This window comes from Nuphar pumila, chromosome 3 (genome assembly GCF_984573655.1).
Source record: "Nuphar pumila chromosome 3, dmNupPumi1.hap1.1, whole genome shotgun sequence".
Taxonomy (NCBI): Eukaryota; Viridiplantae; Streptophyta; class Magnoliopsida; order Nymphaeales; family Nymphaeaceae; genus Nuphar; species Nuphar pumila.
In genome coordinates this window covers 5,209,982-5,223,100 of record NC_143251.1, presented here as the reverse complement: position 1 = coordinate 5,223,100, position 13,119 = coordinate 5,209,982, and the positions used below count along the sequence as shown (strand labels likewise).

General features: G+C 39.7%; 1 protein-coding gene across 1 annotated transcript in view; it reads left to right on the top strand.

Annotated features, from left to right (window-relative positions):
- Positions 1–8,849, top strand: part of LOC149841726 (WD40 repeat-containing protein HOS15-like) — a 36,314-nt gene extending 27,465 nt beyond the window's left edge. Inside the window, exons 11-14 of the mRNA XM_089998664.1 lie at positions 7,046–7,099; positions 7,215–7,288; positions 8,075–8,149; positions 8,261–8,849. Of these exons, the coding sequence (XP_089854790.1) occupies positions 7,046–7,099; positions 7,215–7,288; positions 8,075–8,149; positions 8,261–8,480 (423 nt within the window). The 3' untranslated portion in view covers positions 8,481–8,849. The remainder of the gene's footprint in view (positions 1–7,045; positions 7,100–7,214; positions 7,289–8,074; positions 8,150–8,260) is intronic.
- Positions 8,850–13,119: the final 4,270 nt, after the last annotated feature.

The window sequence follows — 13,119 nt, the reverse complement described above, 5'->3', positions numbered from 1 at the left end:
AAGCACTACTTGATATAAGTATTCTTAACGGTAAAGCTCTTTGTTTAAATAAAGATTTTTATGGTCTTAAACGAGCATCAAAAGCCTGGTATGATAGATTTAGTCATGTTATGATCAATATTTGATTCAGATCTTGTTTGATTGACACTATCATTGTTAAGATTTCTGATGCCGGTATCATTATTCTCATTCTTTATGTAGATGGCATGATCATTATCGGAGAAGACAAACAGGGAGTTGAAAACATTAAAAGGCTTCTTAAAAATCATTTTGAAATGACTGATCTGGGTTTATTGAGATAGTTTTTAGAAATTGAAGTTGTTTATCTATTATCTCAATCTGAATTTGCTTTTGATATTATTTTCAGGTTTGAAATCACATATGATAAGAGACTTGATGCTCCTGAGGTTGTCAACACAAAATTGCGAATTGGTGATGAAAAACCTCTTGAAGATCTCACTCCTTACAAACAACTTATTGGAGCACTTTCGTACCTCTCAATCACTCGACCTGATATAGCACACAATGTACACACAACTAGTCAATTTCAGCACACTCTCACTTTTGTTCACTTGAGAGCAATTATGTGTATTATTGGATACATTAAATCTTCTCTTTTTCAAGGTCTTTTCTTGTCTGTTTCATCTTTATTAAATTTAATTGATTATACTGATGTTGACTTGGGAGGTGATCTCAATAACAAACACTCAACTACTTTTTTTTGTGTTTTCTTAGGAGAATCATTGATTTTGTGACGATGCAAGAAACAACAAAATGTCTCTCTTTAATCAGCAGAAACTGAATATCGATCTATGACAATCATAACCATGAAGGTAGTTTGGTTCAAAAGGCTGCTGGCTGATATGAGAGTTGAAGTGACAAAAGCATCACATATGCTATGACAACAAGAGTGCGATATACATAGCCCGCAACCGGACATTTCATGAACGTACCAAACATATTGAAATAGATTGTCACTACGTCCGAGAGGAATATCTATATGAAACTATTGATCTGTCTTATGTTACCTCAGAATATCAATTAGCAAATTTTTTCACCAAACCTCTCGTCACTCCTAGATTTCATTTCCTCTTAGACAAACTTTCGGTCCTTGTACCGTAAGTGTGAAGGAGAGTGTTAAAAAGTATATATATATATATATATTATGTGTACGTACCAATGTATATACACATAGTATATATGTATATTATATATATATTTATATATAATATATATATATATATTATTTATTTTCCTTTTTAGTATCTAGTTCCATTTGAACTAGACTTAAACTATTCAACGTATTGTTGACTAGTTTGAAAGTTGTTGGAGCTTGTCCAACAGCTACAAATAGAGCCGTTGGACTAGCTCCAATGACTCTCTTGTGCTTCTCTTAGCTCTATTCCAAGAGCTCATTCATGTGAATAAATAGGGGTCATCCCCCTCCAATTGTATTAATGCTTTTTAAGCATTTTATGTGAAGTTAAATAAAGATTATTCATTTTATTCTTGTACCTTCTTATTGTCAGAAATATCTACCTGCAAGGGTTAGAGATGAGGTAAAGAGAGAAGAGAGGGGTCGGCGGCAATAGGGTTTTCCCTCTTCTACTTAATATTTATAAGTGTTGTACATAGTATGACATTTACACAAGAAGTAAAAACAAATTACAAACATGCCACCGCCCACACATCCCAAGATGGATCTTTGGAATGTGGTGCGGGTCAGATCCATGATCCAAAACTAACAGCCTCCCTCAAGTTGAGTATGGTCTTTGATCATGCTCAACTTGCCTTTGAGTGCCCAATACTGATGAGTGGATAATCTCTTGGTAAAGATGTCAGCAACTTGCATATCTGACCGAATATATGCAGGTTCAATTTCTTTGTCTTCCACCTTTTGCCTAACAAAATGTTGATCGATCTCGATATGCTTCGTGCGACAATGAAGGATGGGATTGAAGGCAATATTAATAGCACTCTGATTATCGCAAAGAAGCATAGAGGACGAGATTGGTTCTTGTAATTCTTGCAGTAGATGTCTCACCCATGTAACATTGACTGTTCCTGCTGCCTGCACGATATTCTGCTTCATTATAGATCGTGCCACTGCCTTTTGCTTCTTGCTACTCCATGTTACAATATTATTGTCGATAAGAATACAATACCCCGAAACTGATCTTCGCTCGTCAGGATCACCCGCCCAGTTCGCGTCTGTGTAGGTGAATAGTCGATGCCTTGACATATAAGCTGTGTCCTTAGTGTACATCAAGCCATCTCCAATCGTACCCTTTAAATACCGAAGGATCCTTTTTACTCCTTCCATATGTACATCTGTAGGAGCATGCATAAACTGTGAAGCCTGATTGACAGAGTATGCTATGTCAGGCCTAGTGAATGTTAAGTATTGTAACATCCCTACAACTTGACGATACAAAGTAGGATCATGATAAGTAGTGCCTTCTTTAGCACTTAGCTTATGATTTAGAAGGCAAGGTGTGCTAATTGGTTTACAATTCTCCATCCCTGTAGCAAGTAAAATATCAATGGTGTACTTATGTTGGCTCAATGTAATAGTCTCATGTCGACTATCAACTTCCACACCCAAAAAATATCGCAAGGGACCCAAGTCTTTCATCTTGAATTTAGCCATCAGCATAGACTTAACCCAAGATATGTGAACCTCATCACTCCCGGTAATAATGGTGTCATCAACATATATAAGCACCCAAACAATAGCTAAATCACTTTTGAATATGAACAATGAATGATCTAGAACACTTTTAGTGAACCCATGATGCTGGATCTCCGTGGAAAAACTCTCAAACCAAGATCGAGCAGCTTGTTTCAAGCCATAAAGAGAGCGTCGAAGTTTACATACCCAATTGGATGAATCATGCATACTATAACCAGGTGGCTGCTTCATGTAAACTTCTTCCTTTAGTTCACCATGCAAAAAGGCATTTTTAACATCAAGTTGACTGAGTGACCATCCATGTTGTAATGCCAATGCAATGATAATCCTGACGGTGCCCAATTTTACTATTGGGCTGAACGTTTCATCGTAGTCCTGCCCATACTGCTGTGTGAAGCCTTGTGCGACCAGACGAGCTTTATAGCGCTCAACACTGTTATCCGGTTTGTGCTTGATCTTGTACACCCATTTGGACCCTACAACATTCTTGTTATCTGGCCTTGGTACAATTTCCCATGTATTGCATTCATGCAATGCTTCCATTTCCTCATTCATCGCCTCTACCCAGGCACGGGAATGTACAACATCATGAAAGGAGGAAGATTCTGTTTCTTTGGACACTCTGGTTAGAAATGTTTGAAAATCCAAAGAGAAATTGTTATAACTTACCCAGTGATCTATAGGATGTCTAATCCGAGTAGAACGTCGTAGAGGAGTCTCATCATTAACTGGATGAGCTCTACGAGAATAAACAAGACCAGAAAAACGTGAGGATGTTGTTGTAGGAGAAATGTCTTCCATATGCGGTTCCACATCGAAAGTATAGGGTTCATTGTCTGTCAATAAAGATGAATCCTCATAAGGCAACGAGTCATATAAAAGTGAGTCACTAAGCCAAGGATCATAACTGTCCTGTGTATCTGTGGAAGACGAACCCAGAGTGTCAAAATTTTCATTATAAAAAACAACATTTCTAGATACCCGAATTTTGCCTGTATGATGATCATAACACCTGTATCCCTTATAGTCATCTGCATATCCAAGAAACTTGCACTATACAGCTCTGTCTTGAAACTTATTTCTCAATGAATGATCAATGTGAACATAACATACACAACCAAAAGGATGTAGTTCTTCATATGATGAATGACAATTATAAAGAACAAAATATGGAGAATTATCTTCAAGGATGGTCATGGCAAACCTGTTGATAACGTAAACAACTGTATGGAAAGCCTCGGTCCAAAGAGAGAAGGGAATACCCACAGTGTGCATCATGCTCAAGGTTGTCTCAACAATATGCCTGTGTTTTCTCTCAGCTACTTCATTTTGTTGAGGGGTATGAGGGCAAGAAATGTTACGTGTAATGCCATGCTCCTTCAAATATTCACTAAAATCATGGGATATGTATTCTCCCCCCCATCACACTGGAAATATACAACATTGGTATTGAATTGGTTTTGGACTAGTGCATGAAACTGTTTGAACAACTTGAAAACTTCATGTTTGTTTTTCATGAAGTAAATCCAACTAAAACCAGTGTAAAAATCAAGAAAGAGTACATAGTATCGAGATCCAGAAAGAGAGGCAGTGGGCGCAGGACCCCAAACATCTGAGCATATAATCTCAAAAGGCTTTGTTGCTCTTTTATTGATACTATGAAAAGGAAGTACATGACTTTTGCATAAATGACAACTTGGACATTTTGACTCTAAACTGACTGCGGGTATTAGACCTTTAGCAGACAACTTGTCAAGAAAAACTTGACTACAATGACCCAAACGAAGATGCCATAAGTTTGGCTTATTAAGTTTCAAGACTCTAGATGAAGAACTATGATCTGTGGATCGACTCAAAAATGTTGGAAAGGAAGGAGCTGAAGAAGCCACGGCTACGGAAGACGACGTCTTCAAAGGCACATGAGATTCTTCAAAGACGTACATGTTCTCGCGCCGTTCACCTTTAGCGAGCGTCTTCTTGGTGTGAAGATCCTTAAGATAAACAAAAGGAGTAAATTCAACGGAAGAATTTGTTTCATCAACTAATTTAGACACAGATAGAATATTCTTTTGAATAGCAGGTGTGAGTAAGACATTTGACAAGGGTAATTGAGATTTAGGCAAAGAAAGGGAGACATTTCCAGTGTGAGAGATGGGGTGGTGAGATCCATCTCCTATGACTATAGTGTCATTTCCAGTGTAAGGAGTCAAGTGAGAAAATTTACCTGCATCAGAAGTAACATGTGCTGCTGCCTCTGAATCAATATACCATATACCATCATCATTTTGACGCAAGTTCATCTGATTGAAAGTAGTCATAAGGATATTTTGTACGTCCTGTGGAAGAACCTGTCCCTGAGGAGTGCGTGCAAACGTCTGAGTTGCCCTCTGCCCTGGCCTCCCTATTCTGTTTCGGTTCTGAGGATTGTACCAGCAATTTGCTTTAACATGTCCCCGCTTGTTGCATAGAAAACAAGTAGGAACACGTCCCCCTCGTGGTACACTGCCTGAGCCAAGGCCTCCTCCAGCTGGTGTAGGTAGTAATCCTCCTTTGTTTATAGTTGTTCCATTTGGACAAGGAGTAAATAAGGCTCCTGTTTGAATAGGCGTATGTGCCATCATCACAGGATGAGTATCATCTGACGCGTGTTCCTGATTTAAACTGACCTCATGTTGCAAAAGCTTAGATTGAAGATCATCAAAACATGGAAGAACTGAGACAACCTGGAGTGCTGTGCAAAACATGCGATATTCAGGTCCAAGGCTACCTAATACCTGTTGTACCATGTCCTTATCTGATACAGGACTTCCAATGACAGCTAACTGATCTGTAATAACCCTGACATCCCCCATGAACTCTGTAATAGATTTGTTTCCTTTTCGCATGGATTGGAATTGCCACTTGAGTTGCAAAGCCCGAGATTCAGAGACCTGAGAAAAGGAATGAGCTAGTCCATTCCACAACTCGGCAGCAGATTGATCATCAGAAATAGTTTGTAAAACACGATCAGAAAGTGTGGAAGTTATGTATGCAACTAATGTCTGATCTCGTTGTACCCATATGTCATAAGCAGGATTGGTGGTTCGAAGTTGACTCACCTTCCCATCTTCACCTGTTATTTCTTGCATGATGTGTGTGGGTGAGGCGGGTGATCGCCCATCTAGATGCCCATAAAGACCATGACTGCGAATAAAAGGCACAATCTGACGTTTCCAAAGGAAGTAGTTATCATGAGATAACTTGTGGGTCATGAGGTGAGTAAGAAAACTAGGGTTCAACTTGGAATCCATGGATTATATGAAGAATAAGAAGCCAAAACTGTTCTAACAATGTATTGAAGAGGAGACAGCAATGCTGTGTGCTGAAAATAATATCAGCACACACGTTATTCAGAGAAAGAGGAAAACAACAATGCTGCTATGTGCTGAAAAAGATATCAGCACACACGTTACACAGAGAAAAAGAAACAGCAATGCTGCTGTGTGCTGAAAATGATATCAGCACACACGTTACACAGAGAAAAAGGAAGCAGCAATGCTGCTGTGTGCTGAAAATGATATCAGCACACACGTTACACAGAGAAAAGAAAGCAGCGATGCTGCTGTGTGCTGAAAAAGATATCAGCACACGTTACACAGAGAATAGTAACGTGCGAACCAGAAAAAGGGAAAGAATCAAAAATATTTTGGGGAGAAAACAAAAACTCGGCAGACTGAAACATGATGTTAAGACGTGCGTACCAGAAATATTGAGAATGAGAAGAAACAAAAAAAAAAAAAACTGGAATGACGTGAAAGAGGCGTGAAAGAGGATTAAGAAAAAAAGAAGGAAAAGAAGCAAAGCTGATTAAGGAAGAAGGGACAGAAATAAACCCACGTTCTTTAGCAGCACGTGTTGGTCTTTAGAGGCCTTCTAGATGATTGATTTCCGCGCCTGTGCTCTGATACCATGTCAGAAATATCCACCTGCAAGGGTTAGAGATGAGGTAAAGAGAGAAGAGAGGGGTCGGCGGCAATAGGGTTTTCCCTCTTCTACTTAATATTTATAAGTGTTGTACATAGTATGACATTTACACAAGAAGTAAAAACAAATTACAAACATGCCACCGCCCACGCATCCCAAGATGGATCTTTGGAATGTGGTGCGGGTCGGATCCATGATCCAAAACTAACACTTATTTGTGCCATTTTTTGGGTTTTGGTTAATGTGTCTTTTATAAACACTTGTTGTCAACATTTGTGTTCTTGTCGAAGGCTGATATTTCATTACAGGTTTGGCTTGGTTCTACCCTTGTTTTTCGTGCATCATTCTTGTGAAGTTTGAATTTTCTAACTTGATCATGATGGGTTACAGATTTGGAGTATGAAGCAGGACGAATGTTTGCACGACTTAAAGGAACACACACAGGTCTCTCGACTTGGAAGTTTTACTTATTTCTTCCCTTGTGTAAAGCATGTCCTATGAAGTTGGCTTCTGTGTTATTTTTGTACCACATTATGAATATTCGTTGTAATATTTGCAGGAGATATATACTATAAGATGGAGTCCTACTGGACCTGGTACTAACAATCCAAATCAGCAGCTACTGTTAGCAAGGTGAATGCCTTTTCTTGATCAAGTTCTCTTTATCTTTATGGGCTGTTTAAGGTTGAGTTGTCTGTGCTCCATGAAATGAAGTGCTCAATCTTCCATGAGGTGCTGGGTTCTTTTTCTGAGGTCGCATGCATCCTATCATGCTGCATCCTTCTCTCTGACATGCGTATGTGTGCCAACACCCAGAAACACTGGATTTATAGTAGCTGAAACAGGCAGACGGCCACTTGTCATCCTTTTGTTGTTTTCTATACCAAAGAATTAGTTTGAATTGTTACAGTTTTTTTTATTAAATGTCCATTGCATTTAGTTTTATGATGATGCCGTTAAGTAAAATATGATTACTTTTTTTTTCTCCTTTTCTGTTTTTCCTGGGAATAGAGGGGGTGGTGCTATACACCCTTTTCTGGACCACCTTAACACAACCTGCTTCAATGCTGAAAAAAAAATGAACATTATGATATGCTGATTGATATATGCAGTCTTTTGTTTTTGAAAACTAGTCCTGGAGGTTATGGCTATTAAATGCATCTCATGTATGAATGGTCAAGTATCATGTTCCCATTATTGTGTGCAGTGATTGGAAATGTCTTTCATCTTTGGATCATTCTACTTTTCTTTCTCCTCCCTTCCTGAATATGTGTTCGGACATGAGGGTTTGGAACAGCTGTAATCTTGATATGTCAATCCCATTACCTCATTTCAGCTGCGAAAGCTGCTTATAAGGGCTAATATGCATATTATTCGTAGAAGCTCATGTGTTACTTGAATGTTATTGTGTAATTTCAGTGCTTCCTTTGACTCGACTATTAAGCTGTGGGATGTGGAGCGGGGAAGTCTTTTGTACAGCTTGAATGCCCATAAGTATTCTCCCCCTTCCAATGCCTTCTCTGTTTTGTATTTTTTTTTATGTATGATGATGATTTGCATGTCTGTATTAGTATGTGATACTTGTTATTCACTTGCAAATGACAGAGATCCTGTGTACTCCGTTGCATTTAGTCCGAATGGGGAGTATTTAGCCAGTGGATCATTGGATAAATGTTTACATATCTGGTCAGTAAAAGAGGGCAGGGTTGTGAAGACGTACGGAGGGAAAGGAGGCATCTTTGAGGTGTGCTGGAACAGGGAAGGCGATAAGGTTGCCGCCTGCTTTTCCAATAACACTGTCTGTGTCTTAGACTTCAAAATGTGAATTTGGAGTTGCAGGTACTGTCGATCGGTATAGGAAATTATTTGTGCCAACCTCAAAGGGTTGTGGTAAGATGGATTCTTGAATGCTTTCACAGCTGTGGATGAACGCGAATCGCAGCAATGCATGGCATTGTTGAATCACAGCTGGGTGGAGGATGATACTCTTGAGCAAGCGATAGTGTGATTCCAACCTCCATGTTTCAAGGATTGACTAATCCGTTGCTTGCTTTTAGGTTGTTGCTACTTGAAGACCCTATATTTGTCTTAACAATTTTCCCTTGGAGCTGACGCTGTATGTATAGGGTACTAGTAAGGGCTCTGTATTATTATCTTTCTGCTTAGGTATGGAGATTAGCTGGTGAAATCCAAACCGCTTGCTTGTGTGCGTGTAATCTCTCTCTCTCAAAGGGTGGTCGTTGGGTCCGGTAACCCACCTCCACCTGAGATGGGCTGAATTTGGGCTACCTGTGCTGCCCAGGACCTTCGCCGACCCCAATTGTTTTGGGATTAATGCGTAGTAGTTGTTGTTGTTGTTGTGCTGGCCAGGGCCTGATACTGTGGCCTAGTCCTGAGACGTTAAGGACTGAGTCCTTTCTTTTTTGTTTTATTCTTTCAATGCGGCTTGGCCAGGTCCATCCTGAACCTGGCTGGGTTCCCCATTATATGTGCCCAGGCCGTGGATCATTCGGGTGACTCACAGGTTTGGAGAATGCGTGTGATTTTTGTTGTTCTCTCCCTTTCTTTGGAGTGGATGGTGGGCCTAGTTTCAACATGAGATGATTTGAGATTGGGCCATAGTAAAACACTAGTCGTCTGGCCCGGACGTAGGCCCAGGTAAGCTTGAGAGAAGACAATAAGGGCACGTTTGTGAAAAAGATGCGAATAATGTTTTTTTTAACAAACATTGGACGCGGGGGATGCCCAGAACACCATCCTCTGTGTTCATATACCTATGTTGATTTCGTTCCACCCTCACCCATGTTACAAAAAGAACAGGGATGGAGAGAACGAAGTTGCCTTGACGGGCACGCCCCTCTCTCTCGTGGGAAGGGGCACCTGCGTGACTTTCCCGTGATTTTTCCGGACACAGGATGTCTTTGGTGTGCACAGCTTCTCTCTCCTCCGCTTCCCTTTGGTCCTCCTCTAAACGCGGTGACTGTATGCTTCTTCTCCCACCACTACCACTCAATCAGAGAAAAAGAGAGAGAGTTGATAGAACTTAGAAAGGTTTGTTGATTTCAGGCCCTTTTAGTCAGTCTTGCGGACTCTCGAAGAAAAGAAGCTCCCCTATGACATGATGTAGCAATAAGTCTGATTGGTGCGTTTTCGAACCTAAATTGAATGAAATATTTGCTTATTTTCATGTCCTTTATCTATTGTTGTTGGGGAAAGGAATGTATTTGATTAATGTTTTGGAATTGGGTGCTCAGGTTTGTCGAAGCCAACCCTGAAGGCAAAGTTCCGGTGGTTTTTGTTTTCCAACTGTTTCAATTCTTTTCACCTTTGTCACCTACCTATGCACGCTATTTGTTTGATAAAATGCTTCTGTGAGGAATTTCATCCGTTTTATCATAATTTTTTGTTTAGAGATGACTCATTTGGAATTGGCTGTAACGTTAGAAGAATACAAAGTTACCTCTTTGTTCTAAAGCATTTGGATGTTCTCGCACCATCTTTTGCATTATGTGTTATCTTTTATGTCTTAAATCGTGATTGAAAAGGTCCAAATGAAGCCAAAAGGAGAGAATTCTGTGATGATTATATTAGATTGGCTTTATTGTTTGTATAATTGTGCGTTAGTTGCACCTAGAGTCCGTAAGGATTTATATATTAGCAAAATGGGAGTACTGCTGTCATTTTTCTCTTCCATCTAATTCTGTTCTCAAAGATCAAATCCATCTAATTCTGTTCTGTACTTGCCATCTAATCTGTTCTCAAATCTCAAATCCATCTAATTCTGTCATTTTCTCTTCCATCTGATTCTGTTCTGGACTTGTCAGTCGCACCCCTGGCACACGTCCTGTGCTGATGCGTTGTAAAGTGTAGCACAGGACACGCTGCATCCTGTTCCCTACGCTGCGAGCTCCAAGTATCATACGCGAGAACGCTCGGGCAGGGACTGGTCTGTCCCTGCTCGATCTTGTCCCGCTTATCAAACACACCCTTAGAGAGTACGTATCAAGGTAAGCTCTTGTTTTGTCTGGTCTTTTCTTTTTTGTCATATTTTCTTCAAACAGCAGCTTTCTGCTTCTGTTTTGGAGAAGGTTGTGAAAACCGACCCAGATAACTGGACCTGGCCTGGCCCGAACATAAAATGTGAGCAGTTTTGCTTATTCCAAAGAACTATGGAGATGTTTTTTTGGGGATCTTGTGTCATGGAAGTCCAGGTCATATCCTGATCCAGCTGTATGCCCCGTGTATGAATTGGATACGGATCCAGATCAGATATGAGGAAAACAAATGTGACGTTTGGTTAAACTGGGGCGACCACATTGGACTAGCTTGCAAATGTCTCAGATGTATAAAGGGAAGCCGTTCACCAGAATTGGCCATGTGAAAGAAAAAGAAAACATAAAAAAAAAGAAAAAATAACTAAAAATTCGGGAAAGTTCATGAGAAGACAGTTCAATAATGAGGAAAAGTTCGATGACAAAGGCGAACATGTTTTTCTCGCACGATTTTGCATCAAAATTATGAAAAAGCAGAAAAGAAAACTGTGGTTTTTGTGTTTCTAGGGAATTCTATTTCTGGCATTTTTTTGCCATAGAAACCGATACTCTTGAAGATTGTAGTCATCTTTTTTTTTTTATGGCAAAGTTGTTCTAAAGACAAGGGGTTATATCCAAGTGGTTTGGCGCAGTGGGATGGGGCCTAGACCATTTGACGGGCGGTCTAGGTTCAAATCCCATGGCCGTCACCCCTCTTAAGTAAGCCAAAGCTTGTTGAATCCCTGAGGTCGAAGGATAATCTCTCGGAGTTTTATGCTGATATGGACAGAGACTGTAAGTACGACAGGCTGAGTCAGTAGGATTAGGTCTCTGTACCTGAGCGCTTTTTTCGAGTAAAAATAAAAATAAAAACAAGGGGAAAAATATGACGCTGAAGATGATGTGATATAGTTTTGGCACATATTATCTAGAGCACCAATAGTTTTACAGAAGTTGTGGGGCCCATTTAGGACACAAGCGATCTTTCCATGGTTGGTGGATGCCATGAGAGCACAAGTCTAGGACGGGTCTAAATACATTGGAGAGTCAAATTTGGTAGGATCATCCAAGGAACCTTGGATGCCATTCATCGCCAAAGGGCCCAACAAATGGAGGTCTCCACCTAAATGGGTCTCACAGGTATTTTCGATGGCGTCCATTTGTGGTTGCAAAATGGATGGTTTAGATACCGTTCATCTTGGTGATGAGCGGCCACCTATGGTTTGTTAAATTTCATGCCAGGGTTTGACTCGAGTTCTGATTAGGATCCACAAATTTTCAATGTAAAAAAATTAAAAACAATGTTATTTTATAGGGTATGAACCTGGCCCGGTTCATGTAATCCCTATAAGACCTGGTCTGGTTTTTCTTATTTCTCAGAACAATAATATTGATGGGAATGACCACCGAAGTGGTATCTCATGTGGTAAGCGGAGTCTTGTGTCAAGCTGAAGGCTCAGGATCGAATCTCTCTGCCACATGTGACGGTAGTTTTCTGGTAGGGGCCTGCCTAACCCTTGCCTTTAAAATATATATATATATATATATATATATATATATATATATATATATATATATATATATATATATTGATGGGAATGAAATGCAGTCTTCTGGCTGCATGAATAATTATGTCACCTTGAAGTACTTTTCCTGGAATATAAGAGGGCCAGGCAACAGCCCTGCTCAAAGAGAGTTGCAGAGATATTTAGTTCTAATGTCTCATTCATGTCGGTTGGAGTTTATTTACCTCCTGTGCTGCAGAAAAGGAAGTATTATTGATGCTCAGTTCTGTTATTAATTCTATGATATGCCTCTGCTGACTATTGGTGATTTTAATGCCATGTTAAGTGCTGAGGATAAGATAAGGCGTCCTCCTATTCCTTTGTTATGTAGACTATTTTCTGACTTTATTTTAGATGCTGGTTTGACTGAAGTTAAGGATCTTAACACTCGCTTTACTTGGTCTAATAATAAAAAAGGTAAGAAGTGGGTGTTGTAAACTTCATTGGTGATTTTTAAATGGGGAATGGTTATCGATCTTTGGTACCAACTATGAACTACGTATCCTTACCAATCTACTTTTGACCACAATCCTCTCATTTTCAAGACTCCTCTTTTCCTTCAAGAAACCTTTTTTATTTTTTAAGATGTGGTCCAATCGGGCTGAGTGCAGAGATATTATTGCTAGATGTTGGAAAATTCCTTGTTTTGGCTGTCTATGGTTCGTGTCCTCCAAAAGTTGGAATAAATTCAACATTGTTTGCAATTATGGAATAGGACAGGTTTGGAGAGATGCGGAAGGTAAGGTTGAGGCTCTTCAGTCAGTACTGGGATAACATTCCTTTTGAAGTAGAGAATGGGAATTTTGATGCTATTAACAAGGAGGTAGAAGTTAGACAAGTCCTGACGGTTGCTTTCATTGATGAAGAA